The sequence below is a fragment of the Terrapene carolina genome, unplaced genomic scaffold (genome assembly GCF_002925995.2).
Source record: "Terrapene carolina triunguis isolate 2854851 unplaced genomic scaffold, T_m_triunguis-2.0 Scaffold210, whole genome shotgun sequence".
Taxonomy (NCBI): domain Eukaryota; kingdom Metazoa; phylum Chordata; order Testudines; family Emydidae; genus Terrapene; species Terrapene triunguis.
The window spans coordinates 52,732,280-52,758,492 of NW_020664561.1; the positions used below are offsets into that span (position 1 = coordinate 52,732,280).

At 42.3% G+C, this 26,213-nt stretch overlaps 1 protein-coding gene across 1 annotated transcript in view; it reads right to left on the reverse strand.

Annotated features, from left to right (window-relative positions):
* The window catches only part of LOC113407222 (inaD-like protein), a 212,845-nt gene that overhangs the window by 121,921 nt on the left and 64,711 nt on the right, over positions 1-26,213 (reverse strand). The window contains exons 18-24 of the mRNA XM_026655445.1: positions 16,470-16,679; positions 14,736-14,855; positions 12,941-13,318; positions 11,213-11,303; positions 4,667-4,820; positions 3,328-3,399; positions 1,389-1,566 (exon numbers count right to left, since the gene is read on the reverse strand). Coding sequence (XP_026511230.1) covers positions 1,389-1,566; positions 3,328-3,399; positions 4,667-4,820; positions 11,213-11,303; positions 12,941-13,318; positions 14,736-14,855; positions 16,470-16,679 — 1,203 coding nt within the window. The remainder of the gene's footprint in view (positions 1-1,388; positions 1,567-3,327; positions 3,400-4,666; positions 4,821-11,212; positions 11,304-12,940; positions 13,319-14,735; positions 14,856-16,469; positions 16,680-26,213) is intronic.

Here is a 26,213-nt window from a genome sequence, read left to right on the forward strand (position 1 = left end):
CGATCGGGATCGCGATCTGCGGCAGCAATTCGGCGGGAGGTCCTTCGCTCCAAGCAGGAGTGAGGCACCATCCGCCGAACTGCCGCCAAACAGCTGGACGTGCCACCCCTCTCAGAAGTGGCCGCCCCAAGCACCTGCTTGGTAAGCTGGTGCCTGGAGCCGGCCCTGAGAGGGACTCAGCCTGCAGAGAGGTGGACAGACCTCTCATCCTCAGCTCCCAGAAAGGAGCACAGCAGAGAGTCAAGTTACCTTTGTTTGCCTGCGATCTCAGAGCGATAGGACAGACGGCCAGGATCCTGACAGGAAAGAGAAGCTGATGCTGCTCTTTATTCCTGTTAATTTAGTTGCATTTCCTTTATTGCTTTGGAGGACTGGAACTAAGAGTTTAACCCTGGGGCCGGGCCCACACTGCATTGAGAATACGAGTTCCCTGTGGAGATGGCAAGCCAATGTGGGAAGTAGCCCAGGGAACAAGCAACAGATCTGACCAGACAGACCTTAACTGCTTGTTACAAGGGTCCCTGGACTGGAACCCTGAGCAGAGGGAGGGACAGGGCTCCTCTATAGCCTCACTGGGAAGATTAGTGGGAAGTCCTCAGACAGAGGGCCGGGAGGATTTTTGGGCCTGGATATGGACAGTCAATCTGTTGTGAGGTCCTGGGACTCTTGGGAGACAACAGTGGTTTACCCAGAAGCGGGTGAGGCAAAAAATGACCTGGCCAGAGGGCCAAGGCAAAAGGGGACCATTAGCAGTCCTGGTTAGCAAGACTACAGAGAAAAAGCCCCACAATGCTCCACCTAGCTACAAGACAGCATATCAGACCTAGTAAATCACATTGTCACAGCAGTTTCAGGGGAGAGTGAAGAACCACAACATGGTATCCAACAAATTGCAACATGGTGTCCAGTGATAATGGCACCTATGAAAATTACTCTCCCCTCTCAAAGAATGAGGCAACTGCTAACATGAGGGACTCCACAAGTAATATATAACTAGCTTGTACACTGAATACCCTCTAAAAATGCCACAAAACTTTGCATGAAGAATGAACCACTCAAATCATGCAACTATTCCAGAATAACTTACATTCTTCAATTGAATGGCTCATGAAAAATGGTGAGAAAAGCAGGATTTCTATTTGTTTTATTTCATAAAACACCACTTTTAAAATCAGTGCCTATTTAACTTCTCTGAAATAGTACAATAGGATGTTAACAGAAGCAATCAATAGTCAAGACCTTTTAAAAAGAGATAGAACAATGCACGCTGAGGAGTGAAATCAAATTCACAATATATTCAATGCTTAATTCCACATTTTTTTTCTAGACAGCTCTCTGAAGCTATGCTCTCTTTTTAAAGCATGAAAAGGAAATTTATCTGCATTTACCTCAAGTATTTTATCCCCAGTTTTTAGGGCTTTTGTTCTTCCAGCTGGGCTGTCTTCCAAGACTTGTTTGATAAAGATACCTTTAAGTTCCTCTCCATTCTTTAGGCGCTTTATAATAGTTTGCCCACCAACAATACTGATTCCAAGAGACATGTGAGGCTCTCTGAAGATTTCAACACTGTAAAATGCAAGCAGTACCATATAATTTTATAACTATTAACAGATTTAAATATATAATATTTAATATTCCAAAAATCTATAACATAGTTTTTCAGGTTTCATCAATTTACTAGCAATAATCTTTAAAAGAAGCACCTGTTGCTAGTCCAGGTGAGCTCATCAGTGAACAAATATAACAACAAAACTCTGCCACCAAACCAACTTGCTTCCCCTCCTATGACCTTTCCCTTCAGAGAAAGTCTGTGTAAAAAATAGGTACCGAGATAAACACAGTTGAGTTCTATCACTCAAATCAAATTCTAGAGTGGTGGGCTCCTACTGAGGACAGCTTGAACCAACCTGGCGATACTAATTTGTTAATATTAAGTGTTTCAATACAGAAAACGTCAATTGATATTCAGGTTGCTGAACATACTAGTGAGAGGTCAAAAAGGATTCCTGAAAATATCTTAAAGTTGTTTGCCATGTATCAGAGGTCATATATAATAGGCTCCTACTTGAGCTGAAGTTTTAGGTTTGTATTATGCCTAACCCTGAATCACACCTTTTTACATGACCTTTGTACTGCAGGCAGCCAATGTGTTTAAGAAGATACAAAAATGAAGCTAAAGTAACCAATTCTTTCTGTAAGAGAAAACTCATCTGATCAAATGGCATATAAATTTATCTGGATGGCAGTTATCTTTCTCAAGGTAAATATTAACGTATTCACAATTTCCACTGTATTTCAATGTCAGAAATAAAATAAACTGTTCTGATAATAAAAGTGTTGTCATGCAACAACATTATGCAAATAGTTCAGAATTACACAATACTGTCAATTGTATTTTAAATTGCTTTATCTCTGTTTCCACACTCCCTCTTCAAACTTGTCTCTCAAAACAAAGTGAAATAACTTTGACAAGGCCTCCTTAACTGACAGATGGCCTTTGTTTTGTGAAAGATATCTAACATACACAGACTGGACAGAGAGATATCAAAGGAATTATTTCACTTTGCTATCTAGTATGTAGATTAGACATATTTTTCGGTAGTTTGAAATTCAAACACTATTGGACCAAATTTTATATTAATTCAGAGTTATGCCACTAAGGCCTGGTCCACACTAACCCCACACTTCGAACTAAGATACGCAACTTCAGCTACGTTAATAACGTAGCTGAAGTCAAGTACCTTAGTTCGAACTTACCGCAGGTCCAGACGCGGCAGGCAGGCTCCCCCGTCGACTCCACGTACTCCTCTTGCGGAGCAGGAGTACCGGCGTCGACGGCGAGCACTTCCAGGATCGATCCGGGATCGATTTATCGCATTTAGACAAGACGCGATAAATCGATCCCAGAAGATCGACTGCTTACCGCCGGACCCGGAGGTAAGTATAGACGTACCCTAAGATTAGCAGAGTAACCCATGTACTTGACAGCAGAATTCTGATGTGTAACATTTCAAACCAGTAGCGAAGAGGTGAACGAGAACTTTCAGCTCAACTGCAACACAAAGCTGGCAGCTTTCTAAAATTAGTCGTATACACAGAATATATAAACCTTCTCCACTGAACATCTGTTAGCGTTTACAGTATTTAATAAAGCCCAGAGCATCTAACTACCTTAACGCTATTCTAGAGCACTCTAAAATAAAAGGCCATGAAAACAGTCACACATGTGTAAGAAAAGCTACAGTAAGGAGTGTAATAACTCCTGGAGCCCCCAAGGCGTCAAATGTTTCCTAAGCAAAAAGAAAGAATGTAATTATATCAACATACATTCGGGATGGTCCCCAATGACTGAAGTTTGGAGTTTCTTCTCCTTCTCCTTCTTCTCGTTCAGGTAATTCACTAATTGGGAAAAAAAAAAAAACATGTTCCATTCCACACATACTCACACAGGCGTTGACACTTCTGCCATAGCACATAATACATTCTAGCATATTCATGTTTAAATCAAAAATGCTATATAGGAGACTAGATACCCCTACTTTTATTTATATATATATATATATATTAAGGTTCAAACACAGTTAAGGTTGCGACATAAGCCAGATAAGATGGGGGGAAAGCAAATTTAAAAACTTTTATGTATTAAACTTGTGCATCTTATTACTGGTTCTACAGGTCTCTCTAGGCAATAAACATTTGCTAATATGCTATCAATGACATGAATTGTGCACTGCAAGCCACAGAAGGCAGTCTAGTCTACTGGCAAGTCAAACTCTTCCTAAAGCCAAATGAGAGGTAATGTGAGCAGATCCTGAGCATGCCATTCTGTCCCCGAGACCGGGATGTTAATTATATTGCTATACCACATGTGATTTATCTATTCAAAGAATAGCCCAGGCTTCCCCAACAGGAGACTCCACTTGCATGTCCCCACTAGAAAGCAGCACTGGTAGATGCTCCCACAGAACGAGAGCCCTCTCCACACATTCTCTGCAGGCGCAGAGGGTCCAAACTGCCAGTTACACTACAAAAGGGGAGCAGAATGGTGAAAGGTGGGGCAAAGACTCCACATCGCCACATGCATTGCAGCAGATTTCATTGCGACACCTCAGAGGGAAGGTTAGAGGCAGGGCCGGCTCCAGGGTTTTGGCCGCCCCAAGCAGCCCCCAAAAAAGCCGCGATCGCGATCTGCAGCGGCAATTCGGCGGGAGGTCCTTCGCTCCAAGCGGGAGTGAGGGACCGTCCGCCGAATTGCCGTTGAATACTTGGACGTGCCGCCCCAAGCACCTGCTTGCCGGGCTGGTGCCTGGAGCCGGCCCTGGTTAGAGGCAGGTCAGGGAAAGGCTGAAGACATGATCAACAGGTCTGATGAGACAGATTCACTGGCCAAAACCTCTACCAAGGGAAAGTGCAGGGGCTGTAGCCAAGGTGATACAGTTCTGTTAGTGTTCTGCAGCCTGGGTGGTGAGGGTTCAGGCCATTTGGTTACTGCAGAGATCATCTGCAAAATTCAGTTTATTCTAGCTTTTGCCAGGGTCAAAGATTTGACTTCTATGGATTAAAGTTACATTTAGTTCATCAAAACTTTCTGCTCTACTAATCAGCTAACTTAAAGCAAGAGGAAAATAGAAAAGAGCTAAGTGTAAATCATGTACTTCCTCCATACCTGGACAACACTGCTGCAGGCTGAGCAGGAGTGACAGCTCTCCCAGTTTCCTGGTTCCTGGAAAGAATGTAATCCTCCATCTTTTGTTCATCCCTTTCAGCTGCTTCAAGGTCAACTAACCTACGTCTTTTTGAGTCGTTCTGAAGCCTCGTACCTGAATGGTAAAATAGCTAGATGTAAATGTCTCTATATCTATTGTCCTTTTGACTATTAACAGTGTCTAGAAACTACTATACTTGGAAGCATACTTCTCAACCAACCAAGGCCCAAATGTGAGATGTAATGTGTGACTTGAATCATAGAAACGTAGGGCTGGAAGGGACCTGGAGAGACCATCAAATCCAGCCTCCCAGCATTTAGGCAGGACCAAGTAAACCTGCAACATCCCTGACGGGTGTTTTTCTAACCTGTTCTTAAAAACCTCCAATGATGGGAATTCCACGACATCCCTTGGAAGCCTCTTCCAGAGTTTAATTACCCTTTATAATTCAAAAGTTTTTCCTAATATCTAACCTAATCTCCCTTGATGCAGATTAAGCCCATTACTTCTTCTCCTACCTTCAGTGGACATAAAGAACAACTGATCACTGTTCTCTTTATAATAGCCCTTAGCATATTTGAAAGCTATCATCAGGTCCCACTTCAATCTTCTTTTCTCAAGGCTAAACATGCCTAGTTATTTTAACCTTTCCTCACCGGTCAGGTTTTGTAAACCTTTTACCCCACACCTTTTTTTTTTTTTTTTTTTAAACTTTCCTCTTGACTCTCTCCAATTTATTCACATCTTTCCAAAAGTATGGCACCCAAAATTGGACACAGAATTCCAGCTGATGCCTCCTCAGTGACGAGTGAAGTGGGACAATTACCCTGTGCCTTATATATGACACTCCTGTTAAGAATAATATCCTTTTTTCACAACTGCATCACATTGTTGGCTCATATTCAAATTGTGATCCACTAGAACCCTCAGATCCTGTTCAGCAATACTACTGCCTAGCCAGTTATTCTCCATTTTGTAGATGTGCATTTGATTTTTCCTTCTTAAGTGAAGTACTTTGCACTTGCCTTTATTGAATATCATCTTGTTAATTTCAGAACAATTCTCTAATTTGTCCCCATAGTTTTGAATGCTAATCCTGTCCTCAAAAGTGCTTGCAACCACTCCTGGTTTAGCATCATCACAAGCTTTATAAGAATAATCTCGCCTCCATTATCCAAGTCACTAATGAAAATACTGAATTAATACCAGGCCCAGGACTGTCCGCTGTCTGACCCCACTAAATATGCCCTCCCAGTTTGATAGCCAATCATTAATAACTACTCTAAGTATGGTCTTTCCATCCGTTGTGCACCACCTACAGCAATTTCATCTGGATGATGTTTCCCTAGTTTGTTTATGAGACTATCACGTGGAAATGTGTCAAAAGCCTTATTAAAATCAAGATATAGCATATCTACAGCTCCCCCCTTATCCACTAGGCCAGTAACCTTGTCAAAGAAGGAAATTAGGTTGGTTTCGCATGATTTGTTCTTAACAAATTCACAATGGCTATTCCTTATAATCCTATTATCCTCTAGATCAGTGGTTCCCAAACTTGTTCCGCCGCTTGTGCAGGGAAAGCCCCTGGCGGGCCGGGCTTACCTGCCACGTCCGCAGTTTCGGCTGATCGCAGCTCCCAGTGGCCACGGTTCGCTGCTCCAGGCCAATGGGAGCTGCTTGAAGTGGCGCGGGCTGAGGGACGTACTGGCCGCCACTTCCAGCAGCTCCCATTGGCCTGGAGCAGCAAACCGGAGCCACTGGGAGCCGCGATCGGCCAAACCTGCAGACGCGGCAGGTAAACAAACCGGCCCAGCCCGCCAGGGGCTTTCCTTGCACAAGTGGCGGAACAAGTTTGGGAACCACGGATCTAGATGCATACAAATTGACGATTAAATAATTTGTTCCAGTATTTTTCCAGGTATCAAAGTTAGGCTGACTGGTCTATAACAACTCCCTGGGTCCTCTTTGTTCTATTTTTAAAGACCAATACTATCTTTGCCCTTCTTCAGCCCTCTGGGACCTCACCCATCTCCTGGAGTTCTCGAAGATAATTGCTAACGGTTGAAAGATTGCTTCAGATATTTCCTTAAGTACCCTGAATTTCATCAGGCCTGCTGACTTGAATACATTAACTTATCTAAATATTCTTTAACTAAGACTCAAAGAGGGACACAGAACAACCATTCATGAAGAAAACTTAAAATGCTGCTGGGGACTCACTCCTGCTGCATAAATAATATAATCTCAGTTCAGCAATTCTGCATTTCTGGTGTAAATAATTTTCAGAGACAACAGAGAATGCTAGAGGACTGAAATGAGAGATGCTCCTTGTAATATGATACACTGAGAAGTGTGCTTAGAAATAGCAAATACAGGCCTCCATCCTACAAAGAGATCTGTGCAGACAGATGCCTGTGCCTGCCTGGAATCCGACTGAAATCAAGGGAGAGGTCATTCATTTTTCATTCCATAGGCTCTGTGTAAGAGCAAGAGTCTGTCCACACAGTTCTCTCTGCTGGAAAGAGGGGGGTGGCATAACAAAAACAAAACAAAAAATCAATCTCCCTCACCCAGCCACTGAGTGTTTTCCCAGACTGACCAATAAATTACTTCCACTGAGAGTAGACAGAACAGTATTTTACCATCAATTTTAAGGAAAATCATGATTTTGGCCTTGCAGAGACAACACAAATCATGGAATAGTGGTGAAAATAATTCAATGTCACCAGCCCAGTCCCAAAGATTAAATTATTAAGAAAATGCTATTTAAATGCTTTTTTAGGGAGCACCTTGAGCTTTTCAGGGTGTTCACTACTACCCTTGTCCTGACATGGTGGCATAATGGGAACTGCCTGTAAAATATTAAGCCCTACCAGAGGTGTCCATCACATTGTTATAATTTACCCTTCTGTTCATTCATCATCTAAAGAGAGCACCAACTGGTCCTTGATTAGGGAACTCCACCCATATAGGGAATCATAGGAGTGGAAGAGACCTCTTGAGGGCATCTAGTCCAGACCCCTGTACTCATGGCAGGACTAAGTATTATCTAGACCATCCTTGACAAGTGTTTATCTAACCTGCTCTTAAAAATCTCCAATGATGGAGATTCCACAACCTCACTGTGCAATTTATTCCAGTGCTTAACCACCCTCACAGTTAGGAAGTTTTTCTGAATGTCCAACTTAAACCGCCCTTGCTACAATTTAAGCTTCTTGTCCTATCCTCATTGGTTAAGGAGAACATTTTTTTCTCCTTCCTCCTTGTAATAACCTTTCATGTACTTGAAAACTGTTATCGTGTCCCCTCTTAGTCTTCTCTTCTTCAGACTAAACAAACCCAATTTTTTCAACCTTCCCTTATAGGTCATGTTTTCTAGACCTTTAATCATTTTTGTTGCTTTACTCTGGACTCTCTCCAAATTTGTCCACATCTTTCCTGAAATGTGGCCTCCAGAACTGGCCACAATACTCCAGCTGAGTCTAATCAGCACAGAGTAGAGCAGAAGAATTTCTTCTTGTGTCTTGCTTACAACACTCCTACTAATACATCCCAAATTGATGTTGATTTTTTTGCAACAGTGTACTGTTCACTCATATTTAGTTTGTGATCCATTATGACCCCAGTATTCCTTCCTAGACAATCATTTCCCATTTTGTATGTGTGCAACTGACTGTTCCTTCCTAAGTGGAGTACTTTGCATTTGTCCTTATTGAAATTCATCCTATTTACTTCAGACCATTTCTCCAGTTTGCCCAGATCATTTTGAATTTTAATCCTATCCTCCAAAGCATTCGCGACCTCTGCCAGTTTGGTGGTGTTCGCAAACTTTAGAAGTGTACTCTCTATGCCAGGGGTTCTCAAACTTCATTGCACCACAACCCCCATCTGGCAACAAAATTACTTTATGACCCGGGGGGGGGGGGGGAAGGCTGCTCTGCCCAAGCCCCACCGCCCCAGGGAAGGGGAGTGGGGCAGAGCCCAAGCCCCGTCGCCCCGGGTGGGGATGGAACTCCGGCTTCAGCTTGAGCCCTGGGTCCCAGAAAGTCTAATGGTGGCCCTGGTGACCCCACTGAAATGAGGTTGCAACCCACTTTGGGGTCCCGACCCACTGTTTGAGAACCGCTGCTCTATGCCATTATCTAAATCATTGATGAAGATATTGAACCGAACCGGATGCCGAACTCATCTCTGTGGGACCCCACTCAATATGCCATTCCAGCTTGACTGTGAACCGATAACTACTCTCTGGGAACGGTTTTCGAACCAGTTATGCACCCACCTTATAGTAGCTCCATCTAGGTTGTGTTTGTTTATGAGAAGGTCATGCGAGACAGTATCCGAAGCCTTACTAAAGTCAAGATATACCACATCTAGCACTTCCCCCCATCCACAGGGCTTGTTACCCTGTCAAAAATAGTTATCAGGTTGGTTTGACATGATTTGTTCTTGACAAATCCATGCTGACTGTTACTTATCACCTTATTATCTTCTAGGTGTTTTCAAATTGATTGCTTAAATTAATTGCTCCATTATCTTTCCAGGTACTGAAGTTAAGCTGACTGGACTGTAATTATCCAGGTTGTCCTTATTTCCCTTTTTTACATATGGGCACTATGTTTGCCCTTTTCCGGTCCTCTGGAATCTCTCCCATCTTCCATGACTTTTCAAAGATAATCGCTAACGGCTCAGATATCTCCTCAGTCAGCTCCTTCAGTACTCTAGAATGTATTTCATCAGGTCCTGGTGACTTGAAGACATCTAACTCATCTAAGTAATTTTTAACTTGTTCTTTCCCTATTTTAGCCTCTGATCCCATCTCATTTTCACTGGCATTCGCTATGTTAGACATCAATTCGCTACTAACCTTTTTGGGGGAGGGGGAGGCGCAGGTCATTTAGCACGTCTGCCATTTCCACATTTTCTGTTATTGTCTTCCCTCTCTCATTGAGTAATCAGCCTACCTTGTCCTTGGTCTTCCTCTTGCTTCTAATGTATTTGTAGAATACTTCTTGTTACTCTTTATGTTTCTAGATAGTCTCATTTTGTGCCTTGGCTTTTCTAATTTTGTCCTGACATACTTGTGTTATTTGTTTATATTCATTCTTTGTAATTAGACCTAGTTTCCACTTTTGTAGGACTCTTTTTTTGAGTTTCAGATCACTGAAGGTCTCCTGGTTAAGCCAGGGTGGTCTCTGGCCATACTTCCCATCTTTCCTATGCTCTTGTACCCTTAATAATGTCTCTTTGAAAAACTACCAACTCTCTTGAACTGTTTTTCCCCTTAGACTTGCTTTCCATGGTATGTTACCTACCAACTCCCTGAGTTGGCTAAAGCCTGCCTTCTTAAAATCCATTATCTTTATTGTGCTGTTTTCCCTCCTACCATTCCTTAGAAATATGAGCGCTAGCATTTCATGATCATTTTCACCTAAGCTGCCTTCCACTTTCAAATTCTCAACCAGTTCCTCCCAAACTTGCTCCCCTGGTCAAGGTCAGATTTGCAGACCAGAGCATTTGAGGACACTCCAGAAGTCTGAAGATCAGCAGACGCCCATCTAGGACTACATTCAGAAGATAAGAGAAACCAAAGGGAACACGTAGGCTAGGCAGGGTGGTGATCACATCATGAGCTGCAGCTTTCTGAGCTGGATACCTACTGCAGAACTGGTGAACTTTGCATTTTGTGTGTTACATACAGGTCCACTGTTGGCATGCCCCAATGACTGGAGATCAGGTGGACGATGTCCTCCTTCAGGGACCACACTCTAGGGAACATCTTGGATCTACTACACCTGCCAGCTTTAAAGTTTGGGGCTCAAACTGAGAGCAAGGTCTACTCTGTCCATCCAAACACTGAGTGTGAGATTGCACAAATATGATAGACAGCACCCCATCATAAATTGTTAATGCCTCTTATTGATTCCAATATTGCCAAATATAGGTTAACAAAAATAAAAATAAAAACTGAATAAAGATTTACTTGCAGTAAAATTTGCTTCATTTTTGAGGTTCTACCATCATTTTTTTTTAAAAAGTATTACCTTAATAAAAAAAAAAAAAAATAGTAGTGAAGGTCCTTCACAACCAACAATGGAAACTGATTTAGGGCCCAATCCTGCAAACACTTACGGAGTATAAGTAGTTCCAATGGAGTCCTTACTATATAGGGGAAACTGACAACACAAGAGTCAAATGCACACAGCAGACATGCTAAAAACAACAATTGAGAAACATAGCATTATTTTCTCTGGTCTCTTTCAGCTGCAGTCACTAAGTGTTACTTGTAACAATAAGTAGGTAAATATTTTCAGAGACACATGGGATTTTGAAGTTGGAGGAGGTCCTTTTTAAGGAAGGCATCAAAGCCAGACCATCATCTTAAGTGAGTATGATTCATACTGTGGATACTACCTCGTTTGAAAGATATGAACAAAACTGTATTGCAAAATGAAAGTTAATTTTGTAAATGAGATTAATGCATTAAAAAAAAGCCTTTTACAAACCTAAATCCAGTTTGCTTTTTGCTACTGACTCAGTCATTTCAATATCATCAAATATGGCTGTTTGGCAGTTGTTCTCCACTGTGGCTTCATACTTCATGGGGGAGAAAAGAGATGTTAAAAATTAGACAGCATTGGCATTGCCCCATATAGCAGTATTTGACATAAACATTGATTTTACAGCAAACGTTCACATTTTTGTAACTTGCTTTAATTTTTTTTTGGATAATTATGAAATTAATTGCTCATTTAGGCAACATCAATGAGTGTGAACAATGTCAGGTGTGATTAAAATATAAAATGAACTTCATACTATCTACCTGTTTTGCAACCCAGAGAGGAAGCAAGGGGTTTTTCACCTGACACTTATGTGGAATAACAACAGTTTTAGATCAATATCACATTCATCAGAAGCTGCATTTTGGCATCTTTATATAGAGAGCACAGGACTACAAGAGATGAAAGACCTGACCTTGTATTCCCCGCTAAAACCTCTGTGGCCCTAAACAAGTCACTTAACATTTCTGCCTCAATTTCTTCATCTGGAAACTGAGGGTAAAATTGATTTGCATTGGCAAACTAGGTGCACGGAAAACCAGTTTAGTTACTTTCTTTTCTGGGGGATGCAGGAACAGAAAGCAAACTCAGAGGGGAAAGAAATTCTCAGAGTAGCAGAGGATGCAAAATTTTCATTCACACATTGAGCCTTATGCGGTCTCCCTCCCTCCTCTCCCCTCCCCAGTATTATCTGTCTGTCACAATCTCTTTCCCCTCATCATTTCCTGATGTACTGCTCCACTCAGTGTCTTACAGACCAGCTGCCCTCAGTGGAACTGACAAACATCCAGATCTCTAAGGCTTGTCTTCATTTCCGCATTAGCTCAAGTTATCAGTTATCTTCTCTCGAGCTAGAGTAGCTTAAGTAACAGCAGTTCCACTGCAAAATAATTGAGCAGCACAGAGGGATTGGATTAGCAGCACACAGTAGTCCCCACTGCTCTACTAGCTCCAGCATCAGCGGTACGTGAGCCTCAACCCATGCCCCTGACAGGCTGGCAAGCTTGAATTTAAAGCACCACTGAACTCGAGCTAGAGATGTGTGTGCATGAACAGCAGCTGGGTTAGGGGCAACGCTCGAGTTATAGCTTGAGCTAACAATGCAGCACAGGCAGCCCTCAAAACATTCTGCACTGGTGCGATAAGCCATCAGGATGACAGTCAGTTTCACTGACGTGCCGCAGCACTGCAGAAAAACAAGAGACAGAAGTTAGAAGATGGCAAAGAGAGCTTTGAATCTCCCTGTGCGCCAATAAGAGATGATGGAAGACACACCTGCCAAGTTATATTAAAGATGAAGATAGAAGGGTCACAAAGGGAGCCATCATTAGTTCTGCAGCGTTAACAACATAGCAAATTATTTGCCAAATGGCGATCAAAATTCAGCAAGGAAATACATTTTAGTTCTGGGATTTTAAGAATGCGTTATGTGCAAGAGAATAATGTCCATTGGTATCTACTCGATGTACTGAGAGATCTTGTCTAAATTATGTCAAAATCCACCTAACCATAAAAAACAAGAGTATAAAAATCATGATCGAAAACAGGTCCAAATCCTGCATCAGTATCTGCTAGCTCGTCTCCTACCAACTTCACTAGGACTCTGTACAGTTACAAGGGAGCCATACTAGCTGATCCTGATGCAGGATTGAAACCCAGGGTAACATTTCTTACCGTTTCTTCATCATCATACAGGTAATGTGGGGACTGCTTAGCATTTGTGCTAATAAGGGATCTTAAATCTGGTGTTTTAGTTGGCTCAAGTTGCTTCGCCCATTCTCCAATAGAAACCAGGTTCTTCCCAGCAGGTGGAGTTGTGTCCTCTACATGTGATGAGGCATATGTAAAATAATCCGGGTCCACATCATACTCTTCATCCACTAACATTTCCCGCTCTTCACCCATTTCCTCCATTTTAGCCTTAAGGAATTCATGCATTTCCCAGGACTCCTTATGTTCTGTTTCATTCTGAGCTAGCTGAAATGGTCTTCCCAAATCCAGAAGTGGTTCATCGACAAGTTCTTCTTGAAAGAATGTTTCATCTCTAAAACCCTGCATAAAACATTACAGAGTATAGATTTGACATCATGTTTCCTGCAAGCTCTCTTACAGTTGTGTTTTATGTCAGGCACATTTTAAAATTACAACCACCGTTCTGTTTTTTAAATGAGTATCCGTTAGGTTTTATGTTTTAGTAGAAGCAGCTAAACTGGAACTTTGAAACTTGCCCTGATTTACCATTTTTATGAATATAGATATGACTTTAAAAACAATAAAAGAAATGAAAGTTGGGAGCTGCTCAGCTATTCCTGGAACTATAGGAAAAAGCAAGTCTGGGTGGAAGCTGGGGAATGGGAATTGTTAGACAGTATTTTTTAAGAGCTGCAGGGAAAAGCCTAAATAAATCTAACAAAACATTCTGAGGATTTATCTGCCATCCCACTATGCAAACATGTACATTATCCCCATCAGTTTAAACAGGAAGGCATCCCTGGCTTATTCCACACAATCCTTTAATTAAAAGGTCAACATCTCACCCTGCAGAGTCAGATCAATCCACTCATCTCACAGCTGAAATACTAATCCAAGAAAGGGTGCCTGCCATTACCCTTTTTAGAGCTGCTTTCTTTGAAGTGTGCCAACTTGACACAATAGCGATTAGGCAAATTGGTGGGCTGAGGCAATAACTAACACTGGTGAGTGACAGACCAGTTTTGGTGGTGGGGGGGGGTTTAAAAAAAAAAAAAACTATTTTACACACACTAGGTTCATTATAAGCAGTGACAGCTAGAGACGTGTTACAGGAGAATTTGACACTCTAGGGCCAGATTCCAATCCCTTTACTGCTATTAAGTAGTATATTACTCCATGAGAAACCCACTGAAGTCAAAATATGAAGTAAGGTGCTTCTGTATCAAAGTGAAGGTATCAAACTCCAGCCCCTCATGTCCCTGAAGTCTGTGGCAGAGCTGGGACTCCCAGATCCTAGGCTAGCACCCCAACCCTAGGACAACAGACTGCCTTTTTCTAAAGAAATCCTGCTTACATACCATTCTTTTTTTCTTGAATCAACAATTGATTGTTATTAGCAGTAGATCTAACATTCTTACTTCATTAGCAGTAGATCTAACATTCTTACTTCATATCACCTTTCATATTCAAGGTAAGACAATGCATCTTAATGCAACGGGTTAGTAAATAAGGTAGCCCAGTATCTCTGTAAGCAAGGTGTCACATACACATTCAGCATTAGCTCACAAAGAGCCTTGAATCTTGGGATTTGTTTTAGAGAGGGATTGTTTACCAGAATACAAGGCTCATCCCAGACTCATGTTTTCCCACCAGTCAGAATGAACCTTGGATTGACATCTCTTCTGAAGGACACTTGTTTTTGGGAGGTGAAAGGGGGCTTTTAGAACCTCATTTCCTTCTTCTCTCTTTTAAATAGAATGAAACAGCAGCCAAATACCTGTGGTGCCTCGAGCATTATTGATGAATGAATATCATTTATTGGTGCTGGAGATGCAGAGTGGTCTTCAATGGTGCTGGGATCCACAATGCAAAAGTTCTCCTCCTCTTTGCTTTCTCCCTATAAAGGCAATTGAAACATACATCAGCATTAAAAACACCGTCAGGAAAGAAAAAAAGCCCCAAATTCTTAAAATAAAATAAAAAGGTGGGGCTGCTGGGGAAGTGACCGTGGAGAAAGAGAGAATGAGGAAGGGGAAGGAGAACAGAATTTGTTTTACTATAAATTGAAAGGATAAAAAGATGGGTTTACATAAAAAATAAAGTAAAAAAGTAGGGCTGTCAAGCAATTAAAAATTAATTGCACGATTAAAAAAATAATTGTGATTAATTGCATGATTAATCGCACTGTTAAACAATAATAGAATACCATTTATTTAAATATTTTTGGATGTTTTCTACATTTTTCAAATATATTGATTTCAATACAACACAGAATACAAAGTGTACAGTGCTCACTTTATATTTTATTACAAATATTTGCACTGTCAATAACAAAAGAAATAGCATTTTTCAATTCACCTCATATGAATACTGTAGAGCAATCTCTTTATCATGAAAGTTGAACTTACAAATGTAGAATTATGTTCAAAAAATAACTGCACTCAAAAATAAAACAATGTAAAACTTTAGTGCCTACAAGTCCACTCAGTCCTATTTCTTGTTCAGCCAATCACTCAGACAAATAAGTTTGTTTACATTTGCAGGAGGTAATGCTGCCCACTTCTTGTTTACAATGTCACCCGAAAGTGAGAACAGGCGTTCGCATCAAACTGGTTTGTCTTAGTGATTGGCTGAACAAGAAGTAGGACTGAGTGGATTTGTAGCCTTAAAGTTTTACATTGTTTTGGTTTTGAGTGCAGTTATGTAACAAACAAACAAAATCTATGTTTGTAAGTTGCACTTTCACGATAAAGAAATTGCACTACAGTACTTGTATGAGGTGAATTGAAAAACACTATTTTTTGTTTGTCATTTTTACAAGTGCAAATATTTGTAATAAAAATAATAATATAAAGTCAACACTGTACACTTTGTATTCTGTGTTGTAATTGAAATCAATATATTTGAAATGTAGAAAAACATCCAAAATATTTAATAAATTTCAATTGGTATTCTATTGTTTAACAGTGCAATTACAACTGATTAATCGCGATTAATTTGAGTTAATTGCATGAGTTAACTGCCATTAGTTGACAGCCCTAAAAAGAGACAAAGGTGAAAGAAGCTAAATAAGGATATGGGCAAGTATATACTTTTTTTTTTTTTTTTTTTTAAGGAAAGAATCCAAAAGTCTTGTTACATTACTCTTTCAGTGCTTCTTTGTTTGTTTATACTGCAAGCACTTCATGGCCTCGGGTCTTATTATATGGCGCTACACAAATAAACTTAATTAATGAACAATGAAACAGTGTTCTCAAGTCTGCTGTATGGTCCCGAATCCAAAAAGTATCCCTATTCAGGACAGTACTTATGTTCTTGACTTCAAACACATGCTTAAGTCCTACTGATTGGGGCTTAAGCACATATTTCAAGTTAAGCGTTTGCTTCGGTGATGTCTTGAATAGGGACAGACTTAAACAACGTGCTTTGTTGAATTGGGGACTATGCTCACGTTACATCCGTACGTGTCACTGTTGTGACAACATAGAATAAATTAAAAATCAATCCTTACCACCAAAGGCTTGCAGATGCCAAGGCGAATAGTACCTGGGGGCACAGATTTCAACACTTCTACCGCCTCTGCTAGAGTGGCATTGTCCAAATATTTCTCATTTACAAAAACCAGGCGGTCGCCTGGTAACAGTTCACCCCCGCGTTCGGCTACTCCACCCGCTACCAGAGAGCTGATCACAATGGCCGTTCTTGTTGGATCTAGGGGATCCTGAAAAAGCAGCCCCAACAAAACCCAATAAATGCGTTGTGTTATTTATTTTGAATGTACAAAAGAATAACTAATCTTATGCTGTGGGGCTATCCCATAGGTTAGAAACACACACAACAAAAGGACGGTCCATGAATATAACCACCCTAACAGCCTGAAAGACAGAGAGAGGGGGAAAATGGGCCATGCTCAGAAGATTAACAAATCCAGGCTCTGGAGCAGGCTGATTTATGCCTTCCTAAAGCAGCTCTCTCAAGTGGAGAAGGGGACAGGCCAAGCTGCAGATGGAAAAGCAGCGCTGGCTCCTTCACAACCCCTCCAATCCACCCTATTATGACCAAAAGCCAGACAATATCCATGCACGTGATTTTCAAGGCTTCATGTCAACAAAAGTTACATTAAAAAAAATCCTTACAATTTACAGAAGTGTTCAGGATTTAGCAGTTACATTTGCTCAGATTACACTGCTCTACAGCCAAAATGCTTCTGAAATAAATGTAGTCAAACTTTACTAATTCTGGGTCACTGAGAACGAAAACGATGCTTAAAATTGTTGATTGGCTCTAGTTTTCAAGATATGCTATTGGGTCAGTATATACGACCCTTGACTTGGGAATGGCAGAGGATAAGTGAGTTATAAAGGGAAGGGATCTCAATTTAAACCAGAAATGACTAAAATACATCTTTGACTGGATCTATGAATAAATCTATGACTGGGTTTGGACAGTACTTGCTTTTTAGGCAAAACAATGAATGATGCAATCTGAAGCTGGTATTGCGTCATACATGATATGAATTGCATCATGTTATTCCTAGAAGTCATGGATGATGCAATCATAACGAAACTTACATCACTCTGCTGAACAAATTGCCCTATATCAGTTCTAGAAATCATACAGTGTCGTGCTCTCTTATTTGTCAGTGTTTGATTTTGCAAAGGGACACATTTCTGTTTAGCCAAAGTGAGCAGAGATGCCTCGTACTTGTGTGAACAGTGCAGATAACTTCTGCTATGTTTATGGTGAAGTGACTTTTGCATCACAAAAGCGCAGTATAACCACTATGGTTAAGAAAGCCTATCACCTTTATTTTGGCTGCAAAATTGGAGATCAGGACAAGAGGTGGGCCCCACACATATTCTGCAACACTTGTGCAACAAATCTTCGCCAGTGGTTGAACAGGAAAAGGAAATCTATGCCTTTTGCAGTGCCAATGATTTGGAGAGAGCCAACAGATCATACCAGCAATTGTTACTTCTTCATGGTGCCTCCAGTTGGGAAAGGTGTGTCAAAGAAGAATAAGTGGACTGTGCATTATCCAAACATTCCATCAGCTATACGCCCAGTACCCCACGGAGAAGGACTGCCGGTTCCTGATGCACCAGAATCATTCTCACTTGAGTCAGACGAGGAAGAGGAAGAGGATGAAACTTCTGGTCCTGAACCATCAATGTCACAGGACCCACATTTTCTCCCATCCTCCTCCTCTGAACCACACCTCATAACACAAGGTGAACTGAATGACCTTGTCAGGGATTTGGAACTACCCAAGAGTAAGGCAGAGCTGTCAGGCTCCAGACTACAACAGTGGAATCTCCTGGCAGGTGATGTTAGGGTTTCCATGTTCCGTGACCGTCAAAAGGATCTTGTCCCTTTCTTCTTCATGGAAGGTGATCTTGTAGCCTGCAACAACATCGATGGTGTGATGGCAGCCCTCAACATCGTTCACGATCCAGATGAGTGGAGCCTGTTCACTGATTCATCGAAGACGAGTCTTAAAGCTGTTTTACTGCATAATGGCAATGTTTTGCCATCAATTCCAGTTGGTCATGCAGTCCATATGAAGGAAACCTATGACAACATGAAACTATGACCAACATCAGTGGCAGCTTTGTGGCGATTTGAAGGTTGTTGCTCTCTTGCTTGGTCTGCAGACTGGATACACAAAGTACTGCTGTTTTCTCTGCGAATGGGATAGTCGTGCAAGAGATTCCCACTACATCAAGAAAGATTGGCCACTCCGACAGTCATTGAAGCCTGGGAGGAAAAGTGTTCAGCATCCACCACTTGCTGAATCAAGGAAGATTTTGTTACCACCCTTACACATCAAGCTGGGTCTGATGAAGAACTTTGTCAAGGCCATTGACAAAACACAAGCAGCTTTCAAGTACCTCCGTGGAAAATTTCCACGGTTAAGTGAAGCTAAGATAAAGGAAGGTGTCTTTGTTGGTCCTCAGATTCGTGAACTTCTTCGAGATGATGCATTTGACCATGCACTGCGTGGCAAGGAAAAGACGGCATGGAAAGCCTTCCAGTTAGTGGCAATAAATTTTCTCGGAAACAACAAGGCAGCCAACTACAGGTTGCTGGTGGAAAACCTCCTCAAGGCATACAAAAGCCTTGGTTGCAACATGTCACTAAAGATATATTTTTTGCACTCTCATCTAGATTTTTTTCCACCGAACTGCGGAGCAGTGAGCAACGAGCACAGAGAGCGACTTCACCAGGACATTGCAACAATGGAGAAACGCTATCAGGGCAAATGGAGCCCATCAATGCTTGCACACTATTGCTGGACAGTGACAAGAGATGCTCCATTTAATGAATACAAGAGACAAGCCAAGAAGCACCGAGCAGACACTGAATAGGACTAAACTATGTACATAATAGTTTTTTGCCTTTTGTTTCATAATAAATTTTATTTATATAACCCTTTTGATGATTTATAAAGTGTTACATAAACAGGACAGGTGAAATATTATCATGTAAAGCAACCATAAACACATGAAAAGACCTAGGTTTACAATTTATGATTAAAACTCTACTATCTACACAATATACATCGACATAAAATGTAAAAACTTAAATATCTTAGAAACAGTAGCCAATCAGTTGTTTTAATTGTCATATTTGAATTCAGCACATCAAAATAAATAATAAATAGCACATTTTATCTCTGAAGCACACTACTTCTCAAAAATTGTAGACCAATGTTATTGTAATATAGGGCACTATACATTTACACAGTGCTTTACATAAACAGAAAGACACTTACAGTGCTAAAAAACAAGACATAGGATTGTTTTCAGGAGAGGATTATTAATGAAGATAAACGACTGCTTGAAAAGATGGGAAAGTTTAAAGTACGAAAGATCACAGATGGACAGATGTTTCATGATCATTGATTCATAAACTGGTTTGAAAGTTGCTTATTCCTTTTAGGAATATTTTTCAATTGTTTTTCTTCTGATTTATGTCTAATGTACCACTTCCGTCAAATGTCTACCCATTTGAAAATCCATCCTCAGTCCAATAAGATAAAATGACCAAAGATTTTAATCATTATATAGTAGCAGAAAATATACACTGCAACACCTTTCATAATTGTTAAACCAGGCATAATTTATTTTAAGATTGTGGCACACATTCGCTCTCTCTCTAGTGCTTGTAATACCCCTTATGTGCATGCATTGTGTCTATAATTACATGAGCACATATTGGTTTTCCACAGGACCCAGCTCATTCAGTGCACAGGATGGATGCACAAGGGGGCAGAATTAAGACTGCACAGGCCACCATAAAAATGGCACTTCCTAACTTTTGACTGTTTGCCTTTGCAAGCTAAACAATGTTCCTTTAACTTTGTTTTTATTCATATTTGGTTACACACACAGAAAGCACCTCCAAATAAACAATTAACTGGCTTTTTTTAAAGGGGGTGGGGCAACGTCAGCAAAAGACTGAAATTGGAGAGGAGTAAATCAGTTCAGGAGAAAAAAAGGAAAAGGCCTGAAGCTGAATCAGGTTAAGGTAAAACAAGCTAATTTCAGCCAACTCCAAGATTGACTCCGTTTTAGACACTTCCCAAATACTGGACACTCACTCCCTATACCAGTCCCTTCCCTGCATGAATTGGGTCTGGTAATCAGATCTAGTAATCTCTCTTTTCCAGGCCCTGATGCACAGCTCACTGCATGGTTGCCTGCATGCTTCGACTGTCCTGTTACTTGTGCTCAGACCTACACAGTGCACCTCTGACAAGTCATCTTGGGGTAGAAAACTTCCTACAGAGATTTGTGTGTGCATGTAGGTGTGAACATGCACAGCTGTTTGGTTGTTTAAAATGCCAAGCCTCTCAAATTATGTAAAGACTTAACAATTACATGCCCCCAAGTTACATCTGACACTAGAGAGGAGGGGAATGGGGGAACCCATCAGATGCCCTAAAAACAAAGAGGCGGAATAAGAAGGATCTCCAGAATTGGGAGACTGCCTGCCCCTAGTAAACAGACACAGCAAGCTTTGCCCACCCTTACTACCAAAGCCATGTTTAAACAGAAGCGCAGTGAAGACAGTTTGATTAGAGCTGATCGGAGGACGACAATTCTGTTTTGTGGAAACTTTCAAAAGGTGTTGTAGCTTATACTAGCAAAACGGCTCTTATACCAGTATAGTTACACTGGTTCCCCAAACTGACTTAGGCCTGGTCTACACTACAGAGTTAGGTTGAAGGAAGCTGCCTTAAGTCGACCTGTTAATGTATGTGTCTACACTACCGGGTCCTTTACGTCGACCTAAGTCGCCTCTGATGTCTACTTCTGTAATCCACCTCTGCAAGCGGCGTAGCACTTAGTTTCATTTTCATGGGCCAACTGCGAGGTAGTGCAGACGCAGCATTGTGTAATTTGACTTAATTGGCCTCCAGGTGGTGTCCCACAATGCTCATCTGTGACCGCTCTGGAGATCATTCTCAACTCTGCTGCACTGCAGCCAGGTACACAGGAAAAGCCCATCCCCTGCTAAAGCCCCATGAACTTTTGATTTCCCATTTCCTGGTTGATCAGCATTGAGAGTGTGCCAACTGGAGCACAGCTGATCATGGAGACTACACGCCCCAAACACGCTCCAGCCTGGTCTGCACAGGAGGTGGTGGATCTCATCGCTGTGTGGGGAGAGGAGTCTGTACAGGCAGAGCTCCAATCCAGCAGAAGAAACGCTGACATCTATGCAAAGATCGCTCGTGGAATGGGGAGAAGGGCTACATGAGGGACACACAGCAGTGCCGTGTGAAAATAAAAGAACTTTGCCCCACATACCAGAAGGCAAGGGAGGTGAACAGTCGTTCTGGTGCTGAACCCCACACATGCCGGTTCTACAACAAGCTGCATGCGATTCTCAAGGGTGACCCTACCAGCACCCCACAAGCAACGTGAACACCTCACAGGTGTGTGAGTCTAGGGACAACAAGGAGGATTATATGATGGATGAGGAAGAGGAGAATGGGAGACAGGCGAGCAGTGGCTCTATTCTCCCTGAGAGCCAGGAAATATTTTAACCCTGGAGCCCTGTGGGTCGCAGGACATCACGGTGTCTGACCGTGATGCTGAGGAAGGCACCTCTGGCAAGTATACAGTTATAATGAAAGTCTAGTTAAACACATTCAGTGGTATTGCATGTTTACTGTGAAGAAAAAGCGAGGTAGTGTGGTTCTCTGCTTACAAGAGACCGCTCCAGCTACGCAGAGGGTGGCCTCTGGAAAAGACTGTTTATGTGGACTGGGATAGCCTGGGAATCCTCCATAGATATCTCTAGGAAACTTTCATGGAGGTACTCTGCAATCCTTTGCAGAAGGTTTCTGGGCAGGGCACTCTTATTTCTTCCACCATGGTAGGACACTTTCCCACGCAACTCCTGAATTAATTCTGCTGGCATCATTGTGGTACATAGCATAGCAGCATAAGGACCGGGTCTATACCCAGACGTTTGCAGCATCTCCTTCCTTTCTGCCTCTGTTACCCTCAGGAGACTGATATCACATAGGGTCGCCTAGGGGAAACGGGGGAAGTTCTCATTAAAAGTGCTCTTACACGGAAAAAAAGGGCACGTAGACTCACCCCACCCTCCCACATTCCGGATTGCCAAACCACACAGCCGCTAATGTGCCTTTACTGTGTTCGGCATGGGTCGGCAAGTGGCTGATAGGGGACTGGGGCCACACGAGAGATTCTGCAATTTGGGTGTGTAAACGTCCCCCCCACCCCGACCCCGTTTGTAAACAGCTTCCCGTGGTGCTATGGGGAAGGGCCATTGTTCAACTAGCTACCTGTGCTCCCGACATGAGCCTGCCATAAACGTCATTAAAAATGCAGTCAACCATGACCCACTGGGGGGGGACGGGGGACTACTCATCATGGCTGGAGCAGCAAAATGGCACGGTGAACGGTTACGGATTCTGATTAGGTTACGGCTTGCACCTAGTGTAATAAGGTTTTTTTTTTGTTTTTTGTTTTTATGAAAATGGCCTTGCTATGGAAACATTTTATTCATTTACAATGGGTCCTACATTTCTCCCCCCCCGACTGACAGCTGGAAATGTGTCCTTCGGCAGGTCATCAACACCTGAAAGCAGACTTTCAGTGATTAGAAGGAGGAGAAAGAACACAGGAGGACATGTTCACCAAGATAACGAATGCCTCTGACACAGAGCTGAGAGCATGGAGGATTTCACTGTCCAAGAAGTTAGACATGGACATGGAGAGCAGGAAAGCTTCCAATGAGTGAGAGCGTGTGGCGCAGGATGAGATGCTTCAGATTATGAGGGACCAAGCAAACATGTTGAGGCGTCTGGTTGAACGGCAGGAACAGAAGCAAGAGGGTAGAGTCCCTCTGCAGACCCTGGTGGACAGACAGACAGCATCGCCTGGTGCAGAATCACCCTTCCCAAAGCGTTCCATGAGGCATGGGCAAAAAGTCCATTATCCCTTTCACTTAACTGGGGGGGTGGGTACAAGGAACAGAAGGCGCCCATTTACAGACCTTTGATGGTCTGGAATGTGGTGTTATGTTACACAGCCGAAAACGCTTCTCCCGTTCCAACTTTACAACCATTTCCCCAAAGTTACCTTTTCTTTCTGTTCTCCCTCTTTACTTATGTTTCTTTAAATAAAGCAAATGGATTCGAGAAATAAATGTACTTTATTGAGTAGAAGCAGTGGGCTTAAGCAGGGGGTTGGCTTTACAGGGACAAGCCAGGTGAAGTGATACAAGCCAGGTGAAGGTTTGGGAAAGCACAATTTAGACAAGCAGCTCACATTACTGTGACTCATTATTGAAATGACTTTTCAAAGCCTCGCAGATATGCTGTGCTCTTCTTATTGCCCTGGTGTCTGGCTGCTCAAAAATGGCTGCCATGCGATCTGTCTCAACTGCCCATCCCTGCAGAAAATGTCTCCCTTTTCCCCCCAGATATTATGGAGCACACAGCAGGCTGCTATAACCATGGGGATGTTCTCCTCACTAAGGTCCAACCTTGTTAATAGATTTCTCCAGTGCCCTTTCAAATGACCAAAGGCACATTCAACCACCATTCTGCACTTGCTGAGCCTATAGTTGAACCGTTCCTTACTGCTGTCCAGACTGCCAGTATATGGCTTCAAGAGTCATGGGAGCAAGGGGTTGGCTGGGTCCCCCAAGACAACTATAGCATCTCAACGTCATCAATGTTAATTTTGTGGTCTGGAAAGAAAGTTCCAGATTGCAGGTTTTTGAATAGACCCGAGATCCTAAGGCTGCGCACGTCATGAACCTTTCCCGACCATTCTACGTTGATGTCGGTGAAATGCCCCCTGTGATCCACCAGCGCTTGCAACACCATTGCAAAGTATCCCTTTCAGTTTATGTTCTCTTTGGCAAGGTGGTCTGGTGCCAAGATGGGGATATGCGTGCCATCTATCGCCCCACTGCAATTAGGGAACCCTATCATGGCAAAACCATCCACTATGTCCTGCACATTTCCCAGACACCCTACCTTTCATAGCAGAAGTCGATTAATAGCCCTGCACAGTTGGAGCACAGCAGCTCCCATGGTTGATTTACTTACTCCAAATTGATTCCTGACTGACCAATAAGTGTCTGGCGTTGCAAGCTTCCAAATAGCGATCGCCACTTGTTTCTCCACTGTCAGAGCAGTTCTCATTTTTGTGTTGCTGAACTGCAGAGCAGGGGAAAGCTCTGCACAAAGTTCCTGGAAGGTGGCCTTCCGCATTCGAAAGTTCTGTGGCCACTGCTCGTCATCCCATACCTGCAAAATGATGCAGTCCCACCAGTCAGTGCTTGTTTCAGGGGACCAGAAATGGCACTCAACAGGGTGCAGCTGCTCTGTGACTGCCAGCAGCAACTGTGAAGTGTTTTCAATGGCTTGCAGCAGGGCTGCTTGCAGGACATCACTATGTTCCATGCGGTGGGCCCTACTTTGGCTCTGGAAATACTGCAGAAGAAGGCGCAAGGTGTTTGAGATGCTCACAGCAAGAGTGCACAATTGAACAGGCTCCATGCTTCTGGGGTTATGGCATACGCGCGGTGGTTTTAAAGCGCGAAAACCACTGGGTTGTTGGTCATTGATATGAGGGAGGGAGCACAGTGTATCATGGGATGTCGACGCAATGTTCCCATCACAAACTTCCCAAAACACACCGCGGCAAGTTGCACTTTGGGATAGCTACCCACGATGCACTGCTTTGTGCATTGATACAGGCTCTACTATTGAGGACGCACTCGAGACAATGAGCCTGGTGTGGCCACACACAATCGACTTCATTAATTCGGGGGCTTGAGGTCGAATTAGATAAAGTTGACTTAATTTTGTAGTGTAGACAAGCCCTTACACTATACCAGCATAAGCACAGTTTAGTTGGTGTAACTGCTTTTACACTAGGGATTTGCTGGCACAGCTAAGTCAGAAATTATGCTAGAAAAAGTTTCTAGGGGTGGTGGGGAAGAGAGTCTGTGTGAAGCTGGCAATTAGGACCTGGGATGTGGGGGAGGCAGGTTCAAATCCTTGCTCTGCAGAGATTTTCATCCCAGGTCACTGATAGATGCAAAGCAGGGACTTGAACCTGAGGTTTCCCTTGTTCCAAGCAAGCACTGTAACCACCAGCCTATAGTCCGAGTTTCTCTCTCTCCTTTTGATGAAGTCTTCATCAAAACCAAAATTTTTCAGCCTTGACGAGACAGCTTTTTTCAATTAAATTTCAGTTAGTTGAAAATATACCAACCAGCTCTGGTTCTGTTGCTAACATGGAAAAGGCCAGAGTCCATGCACAATTCTTTATATTGACTTGGTCTGGGTAAGATGTCAAAAGGCAGGACTATTATTTTGCAGTGTCTCACTTGCCCCCACTGCAAGCCAAATATCTGTATAGATTAAACATCAGTGAATGAAACATAGAAGAAGAATTAGTATAAAAATCACCAATCCGGCAAATACAAAACAAGGGTCTCATTCTGCTCTAGGTTATAATTATGCTGATGTTTTCAAGCAGAGGGAGCTATTGTACAGGAAGAAAAGAGTAATGTAAACCACAGTGACAGTGGCATATCAGTCAGAAACCTAAGCAGTCCTCCAGACAAGCTGAATAGTTTGTCACCAATAGCCATGCATCACAACGTGATGGCCAGAAAACAACTTTCCATAACAATTGCTTTCTGTGGTCTGAAGCTATTAAAAAAATAAAGATTTACCTGGCAATAAATAAGC